The sequence below is a fragment of the Vulpes vulpes genome, chromosome 16 (assembly GCF_048418805.1).
Source record: "Vulpes vulpes isolate BD-2025 chromosome 16, VulVul3, whole genome shotgun sequence".
Lineage (NCBI taxonomy): Eukaryota > Metazoa > Chordata > Mammalia > Carnivora > Canidae > Vulpes > Vulpes vulpes.
This window is the reverse complement of record NC_132795.1, coordinates 30026783-30050424: the sequence shown is the minus strand read 5'-3', so window position 1 is coordinate 30050424 and position 23642 is coordinate 30026783. Positions and strand designations below refer to the sequence as shown.

Below are 23642 nucleotides of genomic sequence, written 5' to 3'. Positions count from 1 at the left end.
TTTCAGTGGCTTTATCCTTGGTAATAATACTGGTATCGTTAACCTAAAACTATTATCCACATTAGGACAAAACAAATCTGTAACAGTGTTAATGTTATTCTTTTTTAAAGTTTTCAACATTAAAAGATACAAATATCAAAGAAGTAAAAATCTAAATTTGAATGGGATGTATTAAACTTAGGATCTATCTTCTTTTAAAAACAAGATCTATATTCTTAGCTCTGTTCACTGAAAAGGTGTAGAAACAAGTACTAAATTAACTAGTGCCTAGACTGTTATTGCTAATCACAATTTTCTACTAAAAGTAATTAGGGCTGTCTGAGAGAAACAGTGGACTTGTAGGTCTGGGGAATACAACATAGAAGAACCACCTAGGATATTTCTTCACCACAAAGCAAAGAAACTGTCAAAGACTTCCAGGGCACTGAAACCAACTTGAAGGTGCCCACTCTTCTGATTTGCCTCTTCTGGACCCCTTCCTACTCTTTTACAGGCTTCTTGTTCTGGCCAATAAATACTGGGTAGTTTGGGGTGGTTTTTTTTTTTTTTTTTTTTTGGATGTTGTTGTTGTTTCATTTTGTTTTTAGGATTCCATTCTGAACTTATTTTGGTTGTCACTATTTTTGTCACACTTCCTTGCATAATCTTTTCTACTGACAAATTTTCGATATAAGGCATCTCTGCTATAAGATAATGAATTCCTTTAAAAAAAATCCTCAGGTTCTGCAAAATTGCACAGAGCTTATAGGAAAAATAGTTTGAGCAGTCTGCTCAAAACCTATGCAATTTTGTAATCTGAATGCTAATAAAAACTATAATGGTCCCTGGGATCCGATTTAGGCCATCTAATCATGCATCTCATCATGAACAAAGGATACCACAGCAGATATTTAAAATGCATAAAAATAAAGTGGAAAGAATGGCAATACTTTAATCAGGGCAGGACCAGCATGTGCAGAGGCAAAGCAGGTAGATGTGCAGCTATAAGCCAGTGGGGTTCTGTCCTTAAGTCAATCGGAGAAGGACAAACAGTGTATGTTCTCATTCATTTGGGGAATATAAATAATAGTGAAAGGGAATATAAAGGAAGGGAAAAGAAATGTTGGGAAATATCAGGAAGGGAGACAGAACATAAAGACTCCTAACTCTGGGAAACGAACTAGGGGTGGTGGAAGGGGAGGAGGGCGGGGGGTGGAGGGGAATGGGTGACGGGCACTGAGGCGGACACTTGACGGGATGAGCACTGGGTGTTTTTCTGTATGTTGGTAAATTGAACACCAATAAAAATTAATTAAAAAAAATAAAAATAAAAATAAAATGCGAGTCTGTTCAAGCCATCTCCTCATCTAAAGCACTTAAAAGGCACTCTTAACCGATTTCAGGATAAACTACTAAACATATCTTATATAGGAGGACTGATCTGGTTTCTTGCTACCTTTCTGGCCTCAGACTTTAACCACTATCTCCTTCATACTCCAAAATCCAGGCATACTGAACTTTACCCAAACATGCATTCTCTCAATTCATTTTCACATATGCCTCTATCTTCTCATTTGCACGTGGGCCTTCACACTGCATCAACCCCTTACACACTAGCAGCAAGCACATCACATCTCTCCACAATTCCCAACTTGCTCTATCCTGGCTGCTTATATAACTTCCTCCAAGATGCTTCCCTTACACTACCCCCTTCACTCAAATACACAGTTGAGGCTGGTACTCCTTTGTGTATTTCCAGAACACCCTGTACCTGCCTCACTAGACAGGAAGCTCCATGAAGAAAGAAACATATGTGCCTTGCTCACTATTTTATCCCCAGAGTCTACTCAGTATCTAGCACACAGCACATATCTAGTAAGTTTTGATGGTTGGGTGAAACAGTTGTGAACAATCTCGAATAAGTGCTAAAATTGTAATGAACTTTTAGTTAGTATTAAACTTCTTCAGTCAATATATCTTTAGGAGAATGGGCTCATTTGAGGGGCAAGAGGAACTCCCCTCCTCCTTTCTTCTTTGTGCAATATGATGCCTCAATAAGGAACACAGCCCTCTAGATGACAAATTATTCAACCTGGCGTGCTGTATGGATGGCATGGTGGATGAAACAGAGGCAGGCTGAGGATGGCACAGGGAGGAGGTGCCTACCACTCGACCAAGAACCAAGGGGCTTTCACAATTAAAAACAAAATGAACCCAAATCCTGACAATAGATCCACAGAAAAGGGCCCCCAAAATGGAAAATAAGTCCTCGTAGATCTAAGAATCTGCAAGTCTGAAAGTTGCCAAGAATACCCATAATCCTAGAAAGGCAAAGTTCTATTTCTCAGAACTCAACAACTTAAAATGGCAGGGGTGGGGGTGGGGGTAGGAGGAGGAGGAGGAGGCAGTAAAGCCAAGGTCCTAGTAGGCAACAACAAGCACCTCCCAATTCTGTACTTAGTTATTCCTGGGCTCAAAGCCAAGGGGAAAAGAGTAAAGTAGAGAATCAAGAGCTCTATCTAATGAGACAGACAAGGAGTAAGATGGAGTTAAAAAGTACAGGAACATGTGTTAGAGGACAATCCATTGCAACTTCAAAAATATAACCCAATGCTTACCTATGAAAAAGGCTGAAAAACTGACCCTAAAAATTAAGTAGGGCATGTGACGGAATTAGCACTGGGTATTATACACAACTAATGAATTATTGAAAGCTACATCTAAAACTAATGATACATTGGCTAATTGAATTTAAATTAAACAACCCACAAAAAATAAAAATAATAAAAAATAATAAATAATAAAAAATAATAAATAATTTAAAAATATAAAAAATAAAAAATAAATAAAAAAAATAAACAACCCTAAAAATTTACTGTCAGAAGTTGTGCAACTAAAAGTCATCCAACTCTCTCCTGCTAAAGCAGAAGGAAATCACAGAGAGAATACCTATCAGAAGAAGGGGAGACCCTAACCCTCTCTATCAAGAAATATAACCATCCACACTTGGAAAAAATTCAACAGTGAACACAGACAAAAATGAATGCAAATACACACATATTCTAAACACTTAGAAATCCAATGGCAATTTCCTCTCTAATTCTTCCTTTCACAGCTCCTGCAGTCTTACTAATATTTCAGTCTTGAAGGAGGCTCTTTTTCATATTCTCTTTTCTTTTTATTCTCCCACTCTTAGTATATTTTACTGCTTTTTCTGTAGACAAGTTCATCTGTCAATATAGTTCCTTTTATTTTTACTTCCCAGGGCAACTGCACTGCAGTACCTTTCTTTAGTCCTGATTATCATCCTTTATCTTTGCACATCAACTTCAAGCTAATTTCCTCACACCTTCAGCTGGCAGCTTCTACTTTAAACCCATGAAGCACAAGTAAGAATCACAGAGCCCACTAGGTGTTCATCCAAAGAATACAAAAATAGTGATTCTAAGGGGCACACACACCTCAATGTCCACAATAGCTAAAATATAAGAGCCCAGATGTCTATAAACAAATGAATGGATTAAGAAGATGTGGTGTGTGTGTGTGTGTGTGTGTGTGTGTGCAATGGAATATTATTCAGCCATCACAAAGAATGAATTCTTGCCACTTGCAATGGTGTGGATGGAACTAGAGGGTATCATGCTAAATGAAATAAGAGGAAGACAAATACCATGATTTCACTCATACATGGAATTTATGAACACAGGAACACAGGAAAAATATGAACACAGGAAAAGGGAAGGAAAAATAAAAACAGAGAAAGGGGCAAACCATAAGAGACTCTTAACTATAGAAAACAAATTGAGGGTTGCTGGAGAAGTAGGTAGAGAGATGGGGTAATTGAATGATGGGCATTAAGGAGGGCATTTGACATAATGAGCACTGAGTGTTATAATCAACTAATAAATCACTAAATTCTATCTTGAAACTAATAATATGCTATATGTTAAGTAAATTGAATTTTTAAAAACAGAGCCCAATTTGTATATGAGTTATAGTCATGTATCTGAAATCAGGTCACTTTAATGTATACAAGCAGACTTAGCAATGAGTATCATTGAAAGCTACAAGAAAAAAAAAAGAGAATGCTACAAGAAATGAAAATTACAAGTCAATACTTTTGATGAACAGTGCAAAAATCCTCAACAAAATATGAGCAAACTTAAATCAATATTACATTAAAAGAATCAGATACTATGATCCAGTAGGGTTTATTCCTGAGATTCAAGGATAGTTCAAAACGTGCAAATCAATCAATATGATATACAAAATGAAGAATAAAAATCATATGATCTCCATAGATAAAAATCTAAAAATTGGGATCCCTGGGTGGCGCAGCGGTTTAGCGCCTGCCTTTGGCCCAGGGCGCGATCCTGGAGACCCGGGATCGAATCCCACATCAGGCTCCCGGTGCATGGAGCCTGCTTCTCCCTCTGCCTGTGTTTCTGCCTCTCTCTCTCTCTCTCTCTCTCTCTCTCTCTCTGTGCGACTATCATAAATAAATAAATAAAAATTTAAAAAAAAAAAATCTAAAAATGATCACTTCAATAGATACAGAAAAAGCATTTTGACATAATTCAACACTGTTTCATGATAAAAACCCTCAACAAATTAGGTATAGATGGAATGCACCTCAACATAATAAAGTCATACATGACAAACCCAAAGTTAACATCATACTCCACAGAGAAAAGCTCAAAGCTTTTCCTCTAAGATCAGGGACAAGACAAGGATATCCACTCTTGCCACTTTTTACTTATCACAGTATTAGAAGTCTTAACCCAAGCAATTAGGCAAGAAAAATAAATAAAAGGCATCCAAACTAGAAAGGAATAAAATTGTGTTTAAAAATGACACAATACTATATTTAGAAAACCCTAAAGACTCCTCCCTCGAAAAAAGTTGTTAGAATAAAATAATTCCATAAAGTTTCAGGATACAAAATTGATACATAAAAGTCAGTTGTCTTTATTCTACATAATAGCAAACTTTCAGAATGAGAAGAAAACAATCCCATTAAGAACAAAAAGAATAAAATACCTAGAAATAAGTTTAACCAAGAAGCCACAAGATCTATACACTGAAAACTGTAGGACATTAACAAAAGGAATTAAGACACAAATAAATGGAAAATTGTTCTGTGCTCATGGATTGGAAGAATATTGTTAAAATGTCCATACTATCCAAAGCAATCAACAGATACAATGCAATCCCTATCAAAATTCTGATGGCATTTTTCACAGAAATAGAACAATCTTAAACTTTAGAAGAATCTTAAAGATATAGAACAATCTTAAAGAACCACAAAAAACCCTCAACAGCCAAAGTAAACTTGAGAAAGAAGGAAATGATGGAGACATCACCCTTCCTGATTTCAAACTATATTACTAAGCTGTAGTAATCAAAACACTACAATACTGTAAAAACAGCCACATAGGTCAAATGGAGAATAGAGAACCCAGAAATACAGACACATAGATGATCAATTAATTTTCAAAAAAGGAGCCAAAAATGTACAATGAAGAAAAAACAGTCACAATAAAAGGTGCTGGGAAAACTGGATAGCCAAATAGAAAAAAAAAAAATGAAACTGGACCCCTATCTTACAGCATACACAAAAATTAACTCAAAATGGATTTAAAAATGTAAGATCTGAAACCATAAAAATCCTGGAAGAAAACACGGGTAAACTCCTTGATACTGATCTTGGCAAAGATTTTTTAGATGTGACACCAAAAACAAAGGCAACAAAAGCAAAATAAATGAGTGAAATACTCAAACTAAAAGCTGCTTCTCAGCAAAGGAAACCACCAAGAAAATGAAAAGACAACCTATGGGCTGGAAGAAAATATCTGCAAACCATATATCCAATAGGGGGTTCATACCCAAAATATATAAGGAACCCCTACAACCTAACAGCAAAAAAAAAAAAAAAAAAAAAAAAAAAAATCAACAATCTAATTTAAAAAACTGAAGGAGCATTTTTCCAAAGATGACATACAAAATGGCCTACAGGTACACAAAAAGGCATTCAATATCAGTAATTTCAGGAAAATACAAATCAATATCACACTGAAATATCATCTCACACCTGTTATAATGTCTATCAATGTCTATCATCAAAAAGACAAGGGATAATTAATGCTAGCAAGGATACAAGGAAAAGAGAACCCTAGTACATTGCTGGTATGAACGCACACGGGTACAGCCCCTATGGAAAATAGCAGAGGGGTTCCTTGAGAAGTTAAAAATAGAACTACCATATGATCCAGCAATTTCACTTATGGACATATAGCCAAAGGAAATAAAATCATTATCCCTGAGAGTTATCTATACCCCTGTGCTCACTGCAGCATTATTCACAATAGTCAAGATATAACTCATAGACAAATGCATAAAGAAAATGTGGTTTGTGTATGTGTGTGTATATATTATATATATATATAATGAAATACTATTCAGACTTAAAAAGAAGAAATTCTGCTATTTTTGACAATATGGTTGAAGCCTAGAGAGCATTATACTAAGTGAAATGAGCCAAACAGAAAAAGACAAATACTGAATGATATCACTTAAATGTGGAACATTTTTTTAAAAAAAGTCTAACTCATAGAAATAGCAGAAAAGTGGTTGCTAGGGACTGGAGGAATGGAGAAAATATGAAGAGACTGGTAAAAGGGGACAGACTTTCAGTTAAAAAATGAATAAGGTCTGAAGCAGGAGTCTTTTCACAATGTACTCGTATATCCAATCATCACATTGCACACTTTAAATATACTACAACTTTACTTCTCAGTAATACCTCAATAAACCTGAAGAAAAAGAACATTAAACATCACGTCTAATCATAATAATAATTATGACTCTTACATCTATCATAAAAATATTCCCACTCACTGGACAAAGGTTGGTTGTTCTAATATCATTCTTTCAGAGAGAGAGAGTAGCTTAGCACATTTATTAGCCTTTTTCCAGGCTTTGTTAATGACTTCATATTTGATCTTTTGAAAGCTTCTTGGATTTTCCATTTAAAAATGGCACATGGGATCCCTGGGTGGCGCAGCGGTTTGGCGCCGCCTGCAGTCCAGGGCGCGATCCTGGAGACCTGGGATCGAGTCCCACATCGGGCTCCCGGTGCATGGAGGCTTCTCCCTCTGCCTGTGTCTCTGCCTCTCTCTCTCTCTCTCTGTGTGGCTATCATAAATAAATAAAAATTTAAAAAAAATAAAAATAAAAATAAAAAAAATAAAAATGGCACGTGTATGGCTCAGTTGGTTGAGCATTGACTCTTGATTTTTGATCAGGACATAATCTCAGGGTCATGAGAATCAAACCCCATGTTGGGCTCTGACCTGGGCATGGAGTCCACTTAAGGTTCTCCCACTGCCCCTTCTCTTTCTGCACATGCACGCTTTAAAAAAAAAAAGAAAAAAAAAGGCATAGCCCATGCATGTCTCCATGTTTTCATTATACAGTGTAAACACATTAAAGAGTACTCTAATTTTTTTTTTTAATTAAGAGATTTAAATGATTTTGGAGGAAGAAATATACCAAAGTAAGCTGAACTCAAAAGTCTCTTTAAAAAATCTTCTCTAACTTAGCTAATAAAATCACTGCATCTCTTCTTTCATAAGGTCTCAGTTAAGGTCTCTCTTAACTAAATAATATTACAAAAAATTCAGTGTTATAATAAAAAATGGTTTCTTAAAATGTCACCTGTTCAATTGTCACTAAAACAGAATACTTTTTACAACTGAAGATGTAACTTTAATCTCACAGACCTTTGCAATACATTAATATAATTCAATCTTTGAGGACTGTTAATTCTTCTCATTAAAAAATGACATGTCTCAATGACATTCATCAGTGGTTAAATTTAATCTGATTCAGTAATGGAGTACTAGTCAATTTTCCATGTGGCTGGCATGTGTCCCACCAAGTCACATGGGTATTGTCTCACTATTACCATTCCAATGCCCACTTCTCTATTCGTTAGAACATAGTCCTTTCTAAAGTATGCCTTAAAACTATAAATTTTCCATTATTTTGATCACAAAACCTTTTGCTAGCACCATGTTAGGACACGTTGAGAGACACAACAATACCATATTGCACCCATATTCTGAGGTTGCTTGAGGGACCATTTATGTCTATTATAAAATGCATTGTAGGCAGAGAAGAGAAAAGAATAAAGGAAGAAAAGGAGAAGGAAGGAAGGGAGAAAAAAATGTGAAAGTTCTTTAAATCCAATTCAGTTGAGAGGGAAATAAGAGTGGTTTTACACATATAGAATAAAAATTTAAAAATTGTTCTGTTGTATATATCTACTTAAAATTAATATCAATTTTTAAGTATTTGTCTTTCTATATACATTAACTTTAGAAAATATGAATTCAGATATTTAAAAATAAAAGAGAAAAGAAAAATCTATCTTTCTGGGAACAGAATGAGATATTCTTTCACATTTTTATTCATAAAAAATTATCTCTTGCAGAAACACTGGAATGACATAACCTTAAATAATTTTGATCAACCAAATGAAGAAGCACTCAGAAATATTCATTTTTATTTTACTAAAAAACAAATTATTGAGTAATTAAATGTACAAATTTTTGAAATCTGAAACATAATGGAATATAGCCATCCCTTCTACCAAGTTCTGTGCTATTTACTCTTTATGATAGATAACAAAAGATGGTAAAACTGTTATTTTCCTGGATGGGTAAAAAAAAAAAAAAAAAAAAAAACAAGCTCCGTGGTGCCATTTTTTGGACTGCTCAAGTTTTCCTAACACAATTCCTTCTTAAAATATAAGAAACAGTTTATTGATCAGTATCAAGATAAAAACAGTTACTATTTGTACACCTTAAACCATATTTGCTCTATCTTGTTCTATACTTCTGTACTAGGATTTAAAATATATTTATATTAAACAATTTTATATAATACTAAAATTCTACTAACAATTCTGAAAATAAAGGCTTTTGAATAATAAACTACATGTTCTTAACACCTGATAGTGGTTCCTAAGGTAAGGCCCCCCCCACTATCACCAGCAGGCAGCCTCCAGGAACTTGTTAGAATTGCAAATTCTTGGGCTACACTTCAAACTGACTAAACTGGAATGAAGGTGGGAGGAGTCTGCATTTTAACAAGCCCTCCAAGTGAGTCAGATACAAGTTAACCTGTGAAAATAGGTGATTTCAGGGGATTCTGAAAAAGGTCCACAGGTAACACTGAACCACACTCTAGCTCAGAATCACTAGTAGATCAACAATTCATAACCCCTTAGCTACACAGTGGGATCAACAAAGAGCTTTGAAAATACCTGGGTCCCATTCCAGCACCTGATTTAATAGTTCTGTGAGGTGAGTAAGCCTGCGCCCTGGGACTTTTAAGTTTCCCAGGTGATTCTAAAATGCAGCCAAGGTTGAATGCCAATATCCAGAGGATTATATTTTCAAAAGAAACAGTACACTAAGAGTCTTAGATTAAGCACAGTTTGAAATGAGACATTAAAAGATGAAAGTTAGCCTTCAAAACCAAGATACATTCAAAATATCATTACAAAAAAAGAGAGAGAACTGGTTCACTTCAAGTCTGTAAATTTTACTTTCAGAGGCTACACAAAATGTTCATTATATAGAGTGGAATTGTTTTAATAAATACATAATGTAGTAATGAGAGAGTAAAAAAAAAAAAAAGAGGATGTGATAGCCTTTGCCCTTATAGACCATCTAATATATCTGGGCATATTTCACAATAAATAACAATAAAGTATAAATCTCAAATTTGGAGTACAGATTGAATGCAGAAGTCAATGGAGTAAGAAATCACATCTAATCATAGTCATATTTAAGACTGTAAAAAAAAATAAGTTAGAACTTCAGTCTTTAAGAATCAATTACATATAAAGTATATGTGAGGCATATACACGGGTAGACCTAATGGGAGAAAAGACACACAGAGGTCATTGGAATTTTTGGAGGGAGGAGGGGACTGATAACATGTAATATAAAAGAACTTGGCTCATTGAGGGATTTCTCATGATTTGACTATTTTGACAATTTTCCCAAGGATGGTACATAACTGGTATCATTATAGAAACACAAGACAGATGTGAGAGAAGTTAATTCATTATATACACTGGATGCCTTGTGGCATGGGTCTCACCCTTAACATGACCCAGAATCACCTGGAGGGCTTGTTAAGACAACCTGCTGGGCCTCACCCTTAGGTTCGGACCTTGGGTTAGGGCCCCAGAATGTATATTTCTAATAAATTCTTACATGCTGCTGATACTGCTAGTGTAAAAACAACACCTTGAAAACCACTGCCTTGGGGCACTAAGACTTAATTCTCTGGTAGGGTTCTCATGAAGGCTCACATAAAGTATGTTCTCATTTTTATTTTGAAAGTCGTTCATACTTATTTAAGTAAATACAGAAAACAGACCAGTAGAAGCAGCAGCATCACCCTTACTCCCTCTACTCAAGACATTATCTTGCTTTGTTTTACCGCAGTCTTCCCTTTAGAAATAAATGGAGTATTCTTAACTATAAATACATAGGAACGTATGCAAACATAACCAACTGATACATGTCATGGAGGCCAAAAGGCGCAGCCAGTTCCTCAGATGTAGTATACTAGGGCAATAATTCTTCTCAGGCTCCTATGAAAAGATGGAATTTCTGCTGAGAGTACAAAAGGCTATTCACAATCCTTTCATATCAAAATTAGTCTTGTGTATTAAACTTCAATGATCTGGCCTGAACACTTACAGTTTTTTTTTTTTTTTCTCTTAAAGCTTGTAATTTAGGGGCACTTGGGTGGTTCAGTAGGTTAAGAGTCTGCCTTTGGCTCAGGTCATGATCCCAGGGTCCTGGGAGTAGGCCCCACTTCGGGCTCCCTGCTCGGTGGGGAGCCTACTTCTCCCTCTTCCCCTGCTTGTGCTCTCTGTCAAATGAATAAATAAAATGTTTTTAAAAAATTTTTTTAAAGCTTGTAATTGAAAGAGTAATTTCAGATAAAATCTTGATTATACATATTGCAGGTTTGAGAATTTTTTGTTTTTAATAAAAGAAAGTCATCTTTAACTATATTGGACCATTATTTTTGTTCCGAGTGTTTGATTTACTCTCCATGAAATATCATTCCTTTGTTGGGTTCCCAGTATCCTTCTTTTGCATTCATTACCTCAAAATGTTTCTTCTCATCATTAAAGACTTCTTTGTAATTACACAGACATAAAAGACATATTTGTCAATTGATAGGAGATGTAGTTTCAGAGAACTTCATAAAGTATCCAAACACTTTCATTAAGGTGAGATTTTGAGCAACAGATACAATTTAGGCAAACACATCCCCAAGACTCAGTCTAAAAATCCCTTAACATTCCAGTTTCTTTTCTGAATCTGTTGAAAGCAATCAGTTCATTTATAAGTAGAAAAAGAGCTCCATGTAACAACAGTAACAAAAAATCCATTCTGTTGGTTAAAAAGGTTTGCTAATTAAAGAAACTAAAATAGTATATATCGTAATTAAGAACATATTCCTTTGGGTGGAGATAGTCTAAAAGATAGTCTAAAAGATAGTCACATGCTATATTCTAAACCTGCAAGGCTCCAAAATCTAAACAGGATTTCATTTCAGTGAGTTTTGCTAAATCACTTTCATTGCCTCACTTCTGATTGAAATGATTAACTTATTTTTTAAAAACTCACATATCAATGATGGGAGTAACATAGTCTACTTACTCCACCCATTGTAATTCCATGAATAAGTGCAACATATGGTTTCCGGCAAGAATCTAAAGAAGAAGAAGAAAATTATGATGTTTAAAATACATTCACTTTTTCCAAATATCACATTACATGAACACTTAATATTTTCCTCAGGAAATTTTTGTAAGAAATATCAAAGTAGTGATGCCTGGGTGGCTCAGTGGTTGAACATCTGCCTTTGGCTCAGGGCATAATTCCAGGTCCCAGAGCAAGTCACATCGGGCTCCCCAAGGGGAGCCTGCTTCTCCCTCTGCCTGTGTCTCTGCCTTTCTTTCTGTGTCTCTCATGAATAAATAAATAAAATCTTTTTTTTAAAAAAAGAAAAATATCAAAGTAGCTAAATATATGGCTTGTAAAATGTGTTCTTTTTAAAACGTTAATCCGTACACAATCCCGATCATCTATTTATCATTTAACAACTCAACATTTCAATTTGAAACATATGAAAGCCTTTTATAGATCAGCTATGAAAAATATAATTAAAATTTACTTTCTAAACCATGGATGTTTATGTACACAGTTGTATATTTAAGGAACGTAATTCGTTTTCAATATGTCTAAAGCATTTGGATACAAAGAGAAGTGCAGCATACAGTAAAAAGTAAGGACTGGGAGTTAGAAGACCCAGATTCTAGTCTCATATTTGTCATTAACTGGCAAATCAACTATATTCAATATACATACTAGCATTAGATACACACACACACCCCAATACTGCAAATTCAACATTTATCCTAGCATTAGGTATACATACACATTTAAACATACCTGAGTCATGTGCATGTCATATATATGTATAGGATATATAAGTACGTTTCCTCAGCAATTAAATAACGAGATTTAATATATGGCCTCAGAAGTCCGTTTCATCTAAAAAACTCTATAAAATTTTACTCTGTTCCTTTCCTTTTTTCCTTTCTCCTCTGAGAAGGGGAGTTGCTTATAACATAACAAAAATGTAAATCACTGAGCTTCTGTTACTGCTTGTTGTTGCCAATATTACTTCCTTACCAAAGACCAATATAAAACCTCAGTTTTTTTGGCTTCTGTTTTAGACCCTTTTTTGATTGCAGTATAATAGACTGTAACAATACAATGTTACATTAGTTTCAGGTGTACAACACAGTGATTCAACAGGTTTATGTACATTATGTTACGCTCACCACAGTGTAGCTCTCATCTGTCACTATACAACACCATTACAATGCCACTGACTATATTCCCTGCGCTGTACCCTTTTATTCCTGCAACTTACTTGTTCCATAACTGGAAGACTATTGTTCACACCCCCTTTCACCCAATTTACTTCTACCTCCACTCCCCTCCCCTCTGGCAACCATCAGTTTGTTCTCTGTATTTATGGGTATATTTCTGCTGTTTGTTTATTCATTTGTTTCCTAGATTCCACATATAAGTGAAATCATATGGTATTTGTATTTCTCTGATTTATTTTTTTTAAGATTTTATTTATTTATTCATGAGAGACACAGAGATAGAGAGAGAGAGGCAGAGACACAGGTAGAGGGAGAAGCAGGCTCCCTATGAGGACCCTGATGTGGGACTCGATCCCAGGACCCCAAGATCACACCCTGAGCCAAAGGCAGACGCTCAACCACTGAGCCACCCAGGTGTCCCTCTCTGACTTATTTTATTTAGCACAATACCCTCCAGGGTCCATCCATATTGTCACAAATGACAAGATCTCATTCTTTTTTATAGCTGAGTAATATTCCATGCAACGTGGAAGGATAAAACTGCAGTTTCAACCCATCTAGCAGTTCTATAAGTATTTCTAATTTGCCAAATGAGCCATCAAGGCACAACTCTAGAGTTTCATTCTAATTTCATATTTGCAAGAACTTACATAGCCTTCAATCTTGAACTCTAATTACTTTTAATCTTGAACTGTAAACTATAGGATACTATAATTCCCTAGAAACTATAAAAAAGAAATTTCTCGGGGCACCTGGGTGGCTCAGTGGTTGAGTGTCTGCCTTTGGCTCAGGGCGTGACCTCGGGGTCCTGAGATCAAGTCCGCATCGGGCTCCTGCAAGGAGCCTGCTTCTCTTTCTGCCTGTGTCTCTGCCTCTCTCTGTGTATCTCTCATGAATAAAATAAAATAAAATCTTTTACAAATTTTCTCTATTGATTGGGATGGAGATACACACACACACACACACACACACTCCATTTCAGCTGTGCATGTGTGTATATATATATACATATATATATGTATATATATACACACACACACACATAAAATCACTATATATATATATTTCAGCTATATAATATTAGAAGCTACCTGATGCAGGGCATAAAGCCAGAATCTGTCAAATTCCTTACTAAACAAAATACATCATTACAATGTATTGATATTACACCTTGAAGGTTTTCTCTCTGTATATTAATATTTTACCAAACTCTTTAAACTGTTTAGAGATTTTCTCTCATATCCTTTTATTTAGTATAGAACTGCACTAATACAGTAGCCACTAGCCAAAAGCAGCTATTGAAATTATAATTAAGTAAAATTTAAAATTCAGGTTCTTGCTCACACCATTCCAAGTTCTCATTAGCCACAGGTGGCTCATGGCAATCGCACTGGACTGCACAGATATGAAATATTTTCATCACTGCAGAGTCATTGGTATAAATTTTCAAAATTAATAAGCCATTCCAAGTAAATCTGATACACAGAAGTTTAGATTCAAAGAAGTGAGAGATGTCCATTCAATCTGGCTCACTAAGCTCAATCAAGAAATAGCCTTTTTTCCCCTACTCCTACTTTAAAGACATAGTAATTCCAGGGGTAAAAAAAAAAAAAAAAAAATGTACTCCAAATTCAAAGCCAAACAAAGGAAATCCACCAGTGCCAGAATAAGCTCAAAATCAATAGCTGAGTGAAGCTATAGCCAGTGATTGTAGTGAATATATATTTGAGTCAGAAATAAATTCTGGCCCACATATCTTATGAAATGGACTAACTGCATAAAAGCTCATCTTATTAGATTCACAAAATATGACTAGGAAAACTATCTGCTGGGCCAGGAAGTCAATAAATTCCTTCCAAGAAAGGAAGAGAAAAAGCCAGAGAAAGTGGATGCTCAAGCCCTAGATAATAAGGATTACCACTACCACTGAACAAAAAAACAAAACATCCCGAACAAATTTGTAATAGAACTAATACCTGTAACTTGGTTTTCAAAAGTGTATACAAAAAGACTACACTAAAAATTGAAAGTTTAAATGCTTTCCCACGGACATCAGAAATAAGACAACACTATAATCATTCAATATTTTAATAGAGCTCCCAGCCAAAATATAAGAAAAATCATAACATAAAGACTGGAAAGAGAGAGGTGAAAAAAATTATGTGCAGATGGTATAATTGCCTATGTAGAAAAGCCAAGAGAATCTACAGAAATATTAGAATAACAAATTTCAGCAGAGTTGTATATAAGAACCAAATTTAAAATCCAAAGCACTTTTAATATACTAAAAACAGTAAATTACAAAAAATGTAACAATAAAATTACCATTAATGTACTAATAATAATAAAAAAAAAAGCATGCTACCTAAGAACAAACTTTAAAAAATAAAAAAAGGCACCAACATCTTTATGGGAAAGTTATAAAATATCATTAAAGGACATAAAAAGTGAAATCTGGGCAGCCTCGGTGGCTCAGCAGTTTAGCGCCGCCTTCGGCCCAGGGCCTGATTCTGGAGAACCGGGATCGAGTCCCACGTCAGGCTCCTTGCATGGAGCCTGCTTCTCCCTCTGCTGGTTTCTCTCTCTCCTCTCTCTCTCTCTCTCTCTCTCTCTCTCTCTCTCTCCCTCTCTCTGTCTATCTCTAATAAATAAAAAATCTTAAAAAAAAAAAAAAAAGTGAAATCTGATGAAAAGTTCCAAACCGATTTAGAGTGATAGTTACACAAGTTTACTAAAAGTTACTGATTATATATTTGAAATGCATGAGTTTTATGGTATGTAACTATCATTCTGCAAGTTTTTAGGTCTGCATAAATAAGGAGATATGCCATATGCATTGATGGGAGGACTCAATATGAAAGATGGTAGTTCACCCTAAATTAATCTATAATTGTCATTCAATCAAAACCTCAGTGGAATCTTCTGTGGAGCCAGACAAAATAATTTAAAAACTCATATGGAAGATCAAAAACCCAAGAGCAGCCAAGACAATTCTAAAAGAAAACTAGGGCAACTTATACTATCAGATAGAAACATATCTTAAAGCTGTAATAATTTTGACATTGTAGTCTCATAAGTATAAATAGACCAGTGAACAAAGTAGCCCAGAAACAGACCAGGTCACACATAAGAACTTGATATATGACAAAGGTATCATTAAAATCAGTGAAATAGGCATGAACTTTACAATAAAAGGCATTACAACGTATCTGGCTTTCTAGCTGAAAAGTAAAAGTTAAATGATGTCACATACAAAAAAGCAATTCCAACTACATTAAAGACAAGTATAAAGAAACAAAACACTGAAGCTATTAAAAGAAAATATGAGAACATCTTAATAACATCAGTGTTATTAAGTGGATTTTTTAAATGCAAAAAAGCAGAAATCATATAAGAAAACAATGGATACATTTCAACTCCTCAAATAAAAACTTGTATATACCAAAAGATAAAGTAGCAGAGGGAAGTGTTCTTGCAGTATGTATAATCTACTGAGTAAGGAATCCAGAACATATAAAGACCTACACCATCAGTAAAAAAAAATCTAACAGAAAGATGAACAAAGAAAGGAAGAGAAGAAAACTTAAATGATTATTTATTTATTTATTTTTAGAGATTTATTTATTTATTTATGATAGAGAGAGAGAGAGAGAGAGAGAGAGAGAGAGAGAGGCAGAGACACAGGAGGAAGGAGAAGCAGGCTCCATGCCGGGAGCCTGACGCGGGACTCGATTCCCGGACTCCAGGATCACGCCCTGGGCCAAAGGCAGGCGCTAAACTGCTGAGCCACCCAGGGATCCCCCCTAAATGATTATTTAACACAAGAAAACGCCTTCTATTTCACCAATATTCAATGAAATACAAACTAAAGTCACAATAAGATATCAGACATGCAAAGTTTAACACAAAAAAATGATGGAAAGGACATACAGAAAATAAGGTCTTATATTTTAGAATCTAGAAACAACTGAAGACATATAAACTGATTCATCCATTCTGCTTCTATTATTTCTAGAGAAACTATTGTATATTCACTAAGGGAACATACATAATAATCTGTATTAGTAAAAATTTGAAATAAAATATCAATTAATGTAGAACAAATAAGTCCTGAGGAGATATTCATAATACTATGGAACAGTTACATTTCATGTTATTAAAAACTTTGAGTGATATATACAGTAAAATATTACTTACATCAATTTCAAAAACACAAAGTAATAACATTTGTGTTCATAAGTATGTAGTAAAAATATTAAGTATGGTCTAGTAAGATACACTAAAAATTAAAAAAAATTTAAAAAAAGACACACTAAAAATTAATGACAATGGTTGCTTCTGGGGAGAGAAAAAAATGACACTGAGGAAGCAACAAACTGGACTAAAGTTTAAAACCTATAGTATTCTTTTTCTTTCAAATAAATCTTAAAACATCAAGCAAAAATAAAATATTAATGTCTGTTAATCCTAGCAAGTGGGTATATAATTATATTATCCCCTGCAATTTAATAATTGAAACACATGTTTGATCAAAGTACTGCTTTCACTTCCAGTGAAATCTGGAACATCAACTATTAAGACACTTTCATCCCAGAGTTCCTTAAGAATTAAGAAATGGTACTTTATTTTATGTAGAAAACTGAAACCCAAGTTTTTTGTTTTCCAGAAAAGCCAATCATATGATCAGAATCCATGTGTTCATATTGGTCATAGGACAAATAGTAATTAAATACAGCTTACTAATACTAAAGTGTGAATTGTCCTGGAACAAGCAGAGTAGTTTAAGCAGCTTTATTTATGCCTGATATACAGTATATAAAAGAGTAAATAAGTGTCTACTGATACATCTTAACAATACTGTGCAGCTTATTTCTTGATTCCATTTTCAAAGCTCTCAGAGCATACCTACCAATGGCATTGTTCAGCATATATTCTTCTCTAAAGAAATCTTGAGCTATCTTCTGGTTTGCCTTTCCACCTTCGGAGATCACTACAAAAAAATTTTTTTTAATTTTAAAACCTTTTGAAATTTTTAAAAAGTGCTTTCTAGTGGGGCACCTGTCTGGCTTAGTTAGTAGAGCATGAGATTCTTGATCTCAGGGTGTGAGTTCAAGCCCTACATTGGGCATAGGGATTACTTAAAAATTAAAAGAAAACTTTAAAAAAGTGTTTTCTAGTTAATAAAGTCAAAGAGAATAAATTTAAAATATCGTGATATTAAGTACTGGGGAAACTCTAGAATGGTTTATTAAGGTTTTGAACAGTCCTTGCCACAGGCACAATTAGTCCCAGATCTATGGGCCAATGTCAAAACTTAAAGGCAAAAATTCTTAAATACTTCTTACAAAGTGTTATACCTAATTTAGAACTTACCTATTGCTACAAAATTCATTTTGACTTTTTTCTGTAGTACCTGAATAAACAGTTGTTGGATATACATTTCCAATGGTAATATGTCTTAAAACAAGGTACATTATTCATACAAACAGAAATATAAGCACATGCATGCATGTACATACACAGTTCTAAAATATATACCATCTATTTAAATATTTCTGCCACATTCATTTCACCATGAAACATTTATTGAGCACCTACTGTACTCCTATTCCAGTCAATGGTAAGACTACTACCAAACCATTCTCTTCCATATATTGCAAGTTCATGTCTTTCCTGTCTTTAAGTCTTATGAGAATTATCTATTCAAATTCGAATTCAAATATAAACATATCTCTTCTTCTATGGGAAAGAGTTACATAAAAAGTATTGACTATAGTAAGATTACTACAGATTAATTTCAGAACTTTGATATATCTGCCTTCAAAATGTTTCAAATGTTCACTTCTTTTCCTGGTTTTTAAAAGAAAGATTTGGTGTCTATTTTTGTCATTCTGGGGCTTTCACTGATATATACCCACCTCCAAGCCCTCATCTATTGTTTCTTAGTCAATCCTTACCATTACTTAGCAGTTCTAAAAGGACAAGAGTACGAATTATATTGCCTATGGAATAAAGCTCTTTTACCTCAAAAGTCATCTTTGATTTCTTCTTTATTTTATTCTAATCAATTGCTAAGCTAAAATTAAATGACATTTATAATAGCATTTAATAAATTTTTTTCTAAGTGCCCACTTATCATTTTGGACTATGATCTTTAAAACAACTAAATTTCCTAGAATTGAAGATCACACCTTTATACATGTAAACTAAAATAAATCTGTCATTTATAACTGTATTTCCAAACATCAACATAAAGTTAGGCCTATATGCAAAAACAGTTCACAGTTAGAAGAAGCTAAAAATAATACATAAGGCTATGCCCATCTGTAAAATGACAAGACCACATGCCCAACTCCAGAAGATAGGTTAGCTCCATGCTGGAAAACAGTATTTTAAAAATATTCATGTTGCGGGCAAAACAAACACAATTCAGTTAACAAATCTATCTAAGCAACTGAAAAATTTAACAATTAAAAATAGAATAAAAACTAACAGAATTTAAAATTAAAATTAAGATTCAGTTACTTTAAATTTACTAGATATCTAAAATTATGCCCTAAATCGAGCTTGTTTCTTTCCATTCCAAATATAACAGTTTATGTAAACTTGCAAATTTGGTAAATAAATCAATCCGATAGTACTGCCTTTAACATAATACAAAAAACATATATATATGTATATATACACATATACACATAAAATAAAAACCCAAAGGAAAAACCATCCCTGGACTCCACCATTTCCATAACAAACAAAATACAAAATATGAAAACAGTTTTTCAGTATATATAAAATACTGACAACCAGTGGGGATAAGTACATGACTTTGATCCTAAGACCAAACATTTCTTCTCTTTTGTCTTTAATTGTTAACTATATACAGACAGAATGACTCAAAGAATTAGAAAGGAGAATTAATCTTTTTATCCTATCTCAGCATATTTATTTAAACACCTATAAAAATATATTGACAACTGGATAAATTCTATTAAGTATATTCTTGCTTTGGGATCATGAACTGGGGAAAAGCACAGGCAGTCAAGGTAAAATGTCAGAAAATGTCATATTTGGAGAATAAGTCACTCAACATGGCCAGATTGTCAGGCTATATGACGAACTGAACTGCTGAATATCAGCTAACCTAAAGTAAAAAAGTGGACTCCCATACTACAACTGGACATTTTATTTAGAATAATTCAGGGAGAAAAATAGGATATATGAAGAATACATATGTAGTTTTTTTAAAAAAATGCTATTTTCATTTTTCTAATATTAGCTACAATAGCTAAGTTACAATATAAAAAAAAATTCTAAGATGAAAGCAAATTACGAAGTATTACAAAAATTTCCTATGAGGTTTATCAGTGGGGGGAGGAAGCATTTAGATTAGTTGGGGGGGATTAGTTTTTACCTCTGATATCACCCCCAGCACAGAAAGCCTTTCCACCAGCTCCTTTTATAATGATCAGGAAAGTTTCAGGATCTTGTTCCCAATTCTATCCAAATGCAAAAGAAGATGGTAAAAGCATATTATAAATACAAACTATAAAAAAAATCTATATGCATATATATGCATATACATACATATATACATCTGTACAGCTAGATACGTATCAATACATATATAAAGCACAAGCTTTATAAAGTACATCCAAAAGAATGGATCCCAACTTCATTTTCCTTTCTGACATAAATTAGAGACTATTTCAACAAAGTTGCTAGATGAATACATTTTGTGATCCAAATTGCATGATGGCATCTGCAATCTTTGTCGTGACAACTTTGAGACCAAGATGAAAAAGTAAGGGCTTAAAAATATGTTACAGAAGCTTATAAATCTGGTGAAAAAATAGAGCAAAACTTTTCTATTGTGGTGATATAAGGCTCTGTCCTGACACATTGATAAGCAATTGAGTGAAACCACTTGTAGTGATCAAATCTTGAAATGATTTGAGGTGGGTAAGGACAGCCAATAAATAAGATGAAAGAATCAAGAACCAATGGAAATTTAAAAAACAAAAATAGACTAAAAACTCAGTTAACCAGAGACAGAAAAATTAACAGGCGCTCTATAAATTCTACACATTTTAATCTTGAGATTAAAAATATAAACACACAATGAAAGATGTAGCTGGACAGACATGGCTGCCCAAAAAGCTAATGCAGTATTGGACTACAATAATAGAAATATGGCATTCTAACATAGAAGTTTCTACTTTCTTCCATTCTAGTCCAATTCCAATCTGAAACACTTGGTTTATCTCTTTTTATTAGAAATGTATTATACAGTGTCCCAAATAGATACAACAGTATGGAAGAGAGACACATCAAATGAAAAATTAAGGAGCTGGTAACCAGGGGAGGATTAGTCTCTGTGGCTGACCATGTGAGGCACACTATTTAACTTCATCTCCACCACAATCCTGTGAGATACTATCATCCCCATTTCACAGCGAGGAAAATGAAAGACAGAGAGATTACCACTGCCAGGCTACACAGTCAATAAATAGAAATCCAAGTTTCAAACAAAGTAGTTGGACTGTAAGTCATGCTTTTCTACTGCACCATGCATTCTAAAATAGAAAAGCTTAGGATGGGTGCCTGAGTAGCTCAGGGGTTGAGCGTCTGCCTTCAGCTCGGGTCGTGATCTGAGGGTCCCGGGATCGGGTCCCACGTCGGGCTCCCTGCGTGGAGCCTGCTTCTCCCTCTGCCTGTGTCTCTGCCTCTCTCTCTGTGTGTCTCATGAATGAATAAATAAAATCTAGAAAAAAAAAAACTATTAAAAAAATAGAAAAGCTTATGGCCTTCTCTAAGAATAGGCTAGCCAAGCAGTTCAAAAACAGTTGTCAAAACGCTGTCACATGTAAGATTAGACTTGTATACTCCTATCCCAAGAGGTTCAAGGAGTACCCCTGCTTAAAGGTCAGAGAAGCGGAGTGGTAAAACACACCAGCCTAGAGGTATGTAAAAGTGGAAGGGGCTATCCCAGGAGGCCATGAACTCCTTGCCACTAGAAATGCTCCAGGATAATCGAATAGGGAAGACTCAAGAAATCAATGGGGCTTGGGTGCTGGTCCCACAGATTCTGCAGAAGAGAATACCAAAAATGCTCTTTTGAGATACGCTTTTAAAAGGATCCAGACAATTTGTTTAAGGAAATTACAAACCTTTAGCTGTGGGTAAATGTGCCTAATCATATTAAGATTCAGCGCATTTAGGAACTTCGGTCTGTTTAGTGTTATCACTCCTGCACAACCTCTTCTTTCCAATAGTACTTCTCCTGCTGCATCTGTGTGTTTAGACATTCCCTGTATTAAAAAATAAATAAAAATAAAAATAAAAAATAACTTTAGAATAAAATTCATTAAGGTTTTGTCACAAGCCAACATAAACCATATACAGGTATACCTCAGAGTGGATTCAGTTTCAGACACCAGAATAAAAGAGATATTGCAATAAAGTCAAACAATTTTTGTTTTGTTTTCCCAACGCATGTAACAGTTACTTTCACGCTATCCTGTAGTCTATTAGGTGTGGGACAGCATTATGTCTGAAAAGTCAACGTATGTATCTTCATTAAAAAGTAATATATGAAAAAAAAGTAATTTATGGGGATCCCTGGGGGGGCTCAGCGGTTTAGCACTGCCTTCAGCCCGGGGTGTGATCCTGGAGTCCCGGGATGGAGTCCCGCGTCGGGACCCCTGCAGGGAGCTTGCTTCTCCCTCTGCCTGGGTCTCTGCCTCTCGCTCTATCTCTGTGTCTCTCATGAATAAATAAATAAAATCTTATTTTAAAAAAAAGTAACTTATGGAGGTCTTGGTGGCGCAGCAGGAGGGCCCTAGGCTCATCTTTCCCACAAACATAACTAGATGACTATGAAATCATTCTAAACACCCCAGAAACCAACCTGACGACTGAACTCTACAACTAAGAAGAGGCCACACTGAAGAAGCCAATTAAATACGTGGTAAAATGTCATTGATCGGGGATCCCTGGGTGGCTCAGCGGTTTTGCGACTGCCTTTGGCCCAGGGCGTGATCCTGGAGACCCAGGATCGAGTCCCGCGTCGGGCTCCTGGCATGCCTGCTTCTCCCTCTGCCTGTGTCTCTGCCTCTCTCTCTTTCTCTATGTCTATCATAAATAAATAAATCTTTTTAAAAAATGCCATTGATCTTGGAAGCCTGGACCTGCTTGGTAATTATGTTAACCTTGCTTATTTATGACTGAATAAAGCTGACATTGTGCAAAGAAAAAAAAAACAGTAATTTATTGCTAATAAGCGCTAAACACCATCTGCACTTTGAGTGAGTTGGGTTCTTTCTGCTGATGGAGAGCTTGACACCATGTTGATGGCTGCTGACTGGTTAGAGTGGAAGATGCTGAAGGTTGGGGTGGCTGTGGCAGCTTCTTAAAATAAGAGTCAAGTTTGCTGTATCAATTGGCTCTTCCTTTCACAGTTTCTCTACAGCATGCGACACTGACAGCATTGTACCCACAGCAGAACTTCCAAAATTAGAGTCAAATCACTCAAAATGCTGCTGCTTTATCTAAGTTCACGTAGCAGTCTAGATCCTTGGTCATTCCAGCAATCCTCACGGGTAGACTCCCCATCTCAAGAAATCCCTTTCTTCGCTCATCCATAAGAAGCAACTTCTCACTTGCTAAA

General features: G+C 34.9%; 1 protein-coding gene across 2 annotated transcripts in view; it reads right to left on the bottom strand.

Annotated features, from left to right (window-relative positions):
- Positions 1–23642, bottom strand: part of HIBCH (3-hydroxyisobutyryl-CoA hydrolase) — a 96041-nt gene that overhangs the window by 50756 nt on the left and 21643 nt on the right. For both annotated transcript variants that reach the window (XM_072741682.1, XM_026002655.2), the window contains exons 3-6: positions 22144–22284; positions 20388–20472; positions 17886–17966; positions 11736–11788 (exon numbers count right to left, since the gene is read on the bottom strand). In XM_072741682.1, coding sequence (XP_072597783.1) covers positions 11736–11788; positions 17886–17966; positions 20388–20472; positions 22144–22284 — 360 coding nt within the window. The remainder of the gene's footprint in view (positions 1–11735; positions 11789–17885; positions 17967–20387; positions 20473–22143; positions 22285–23642) is intronic.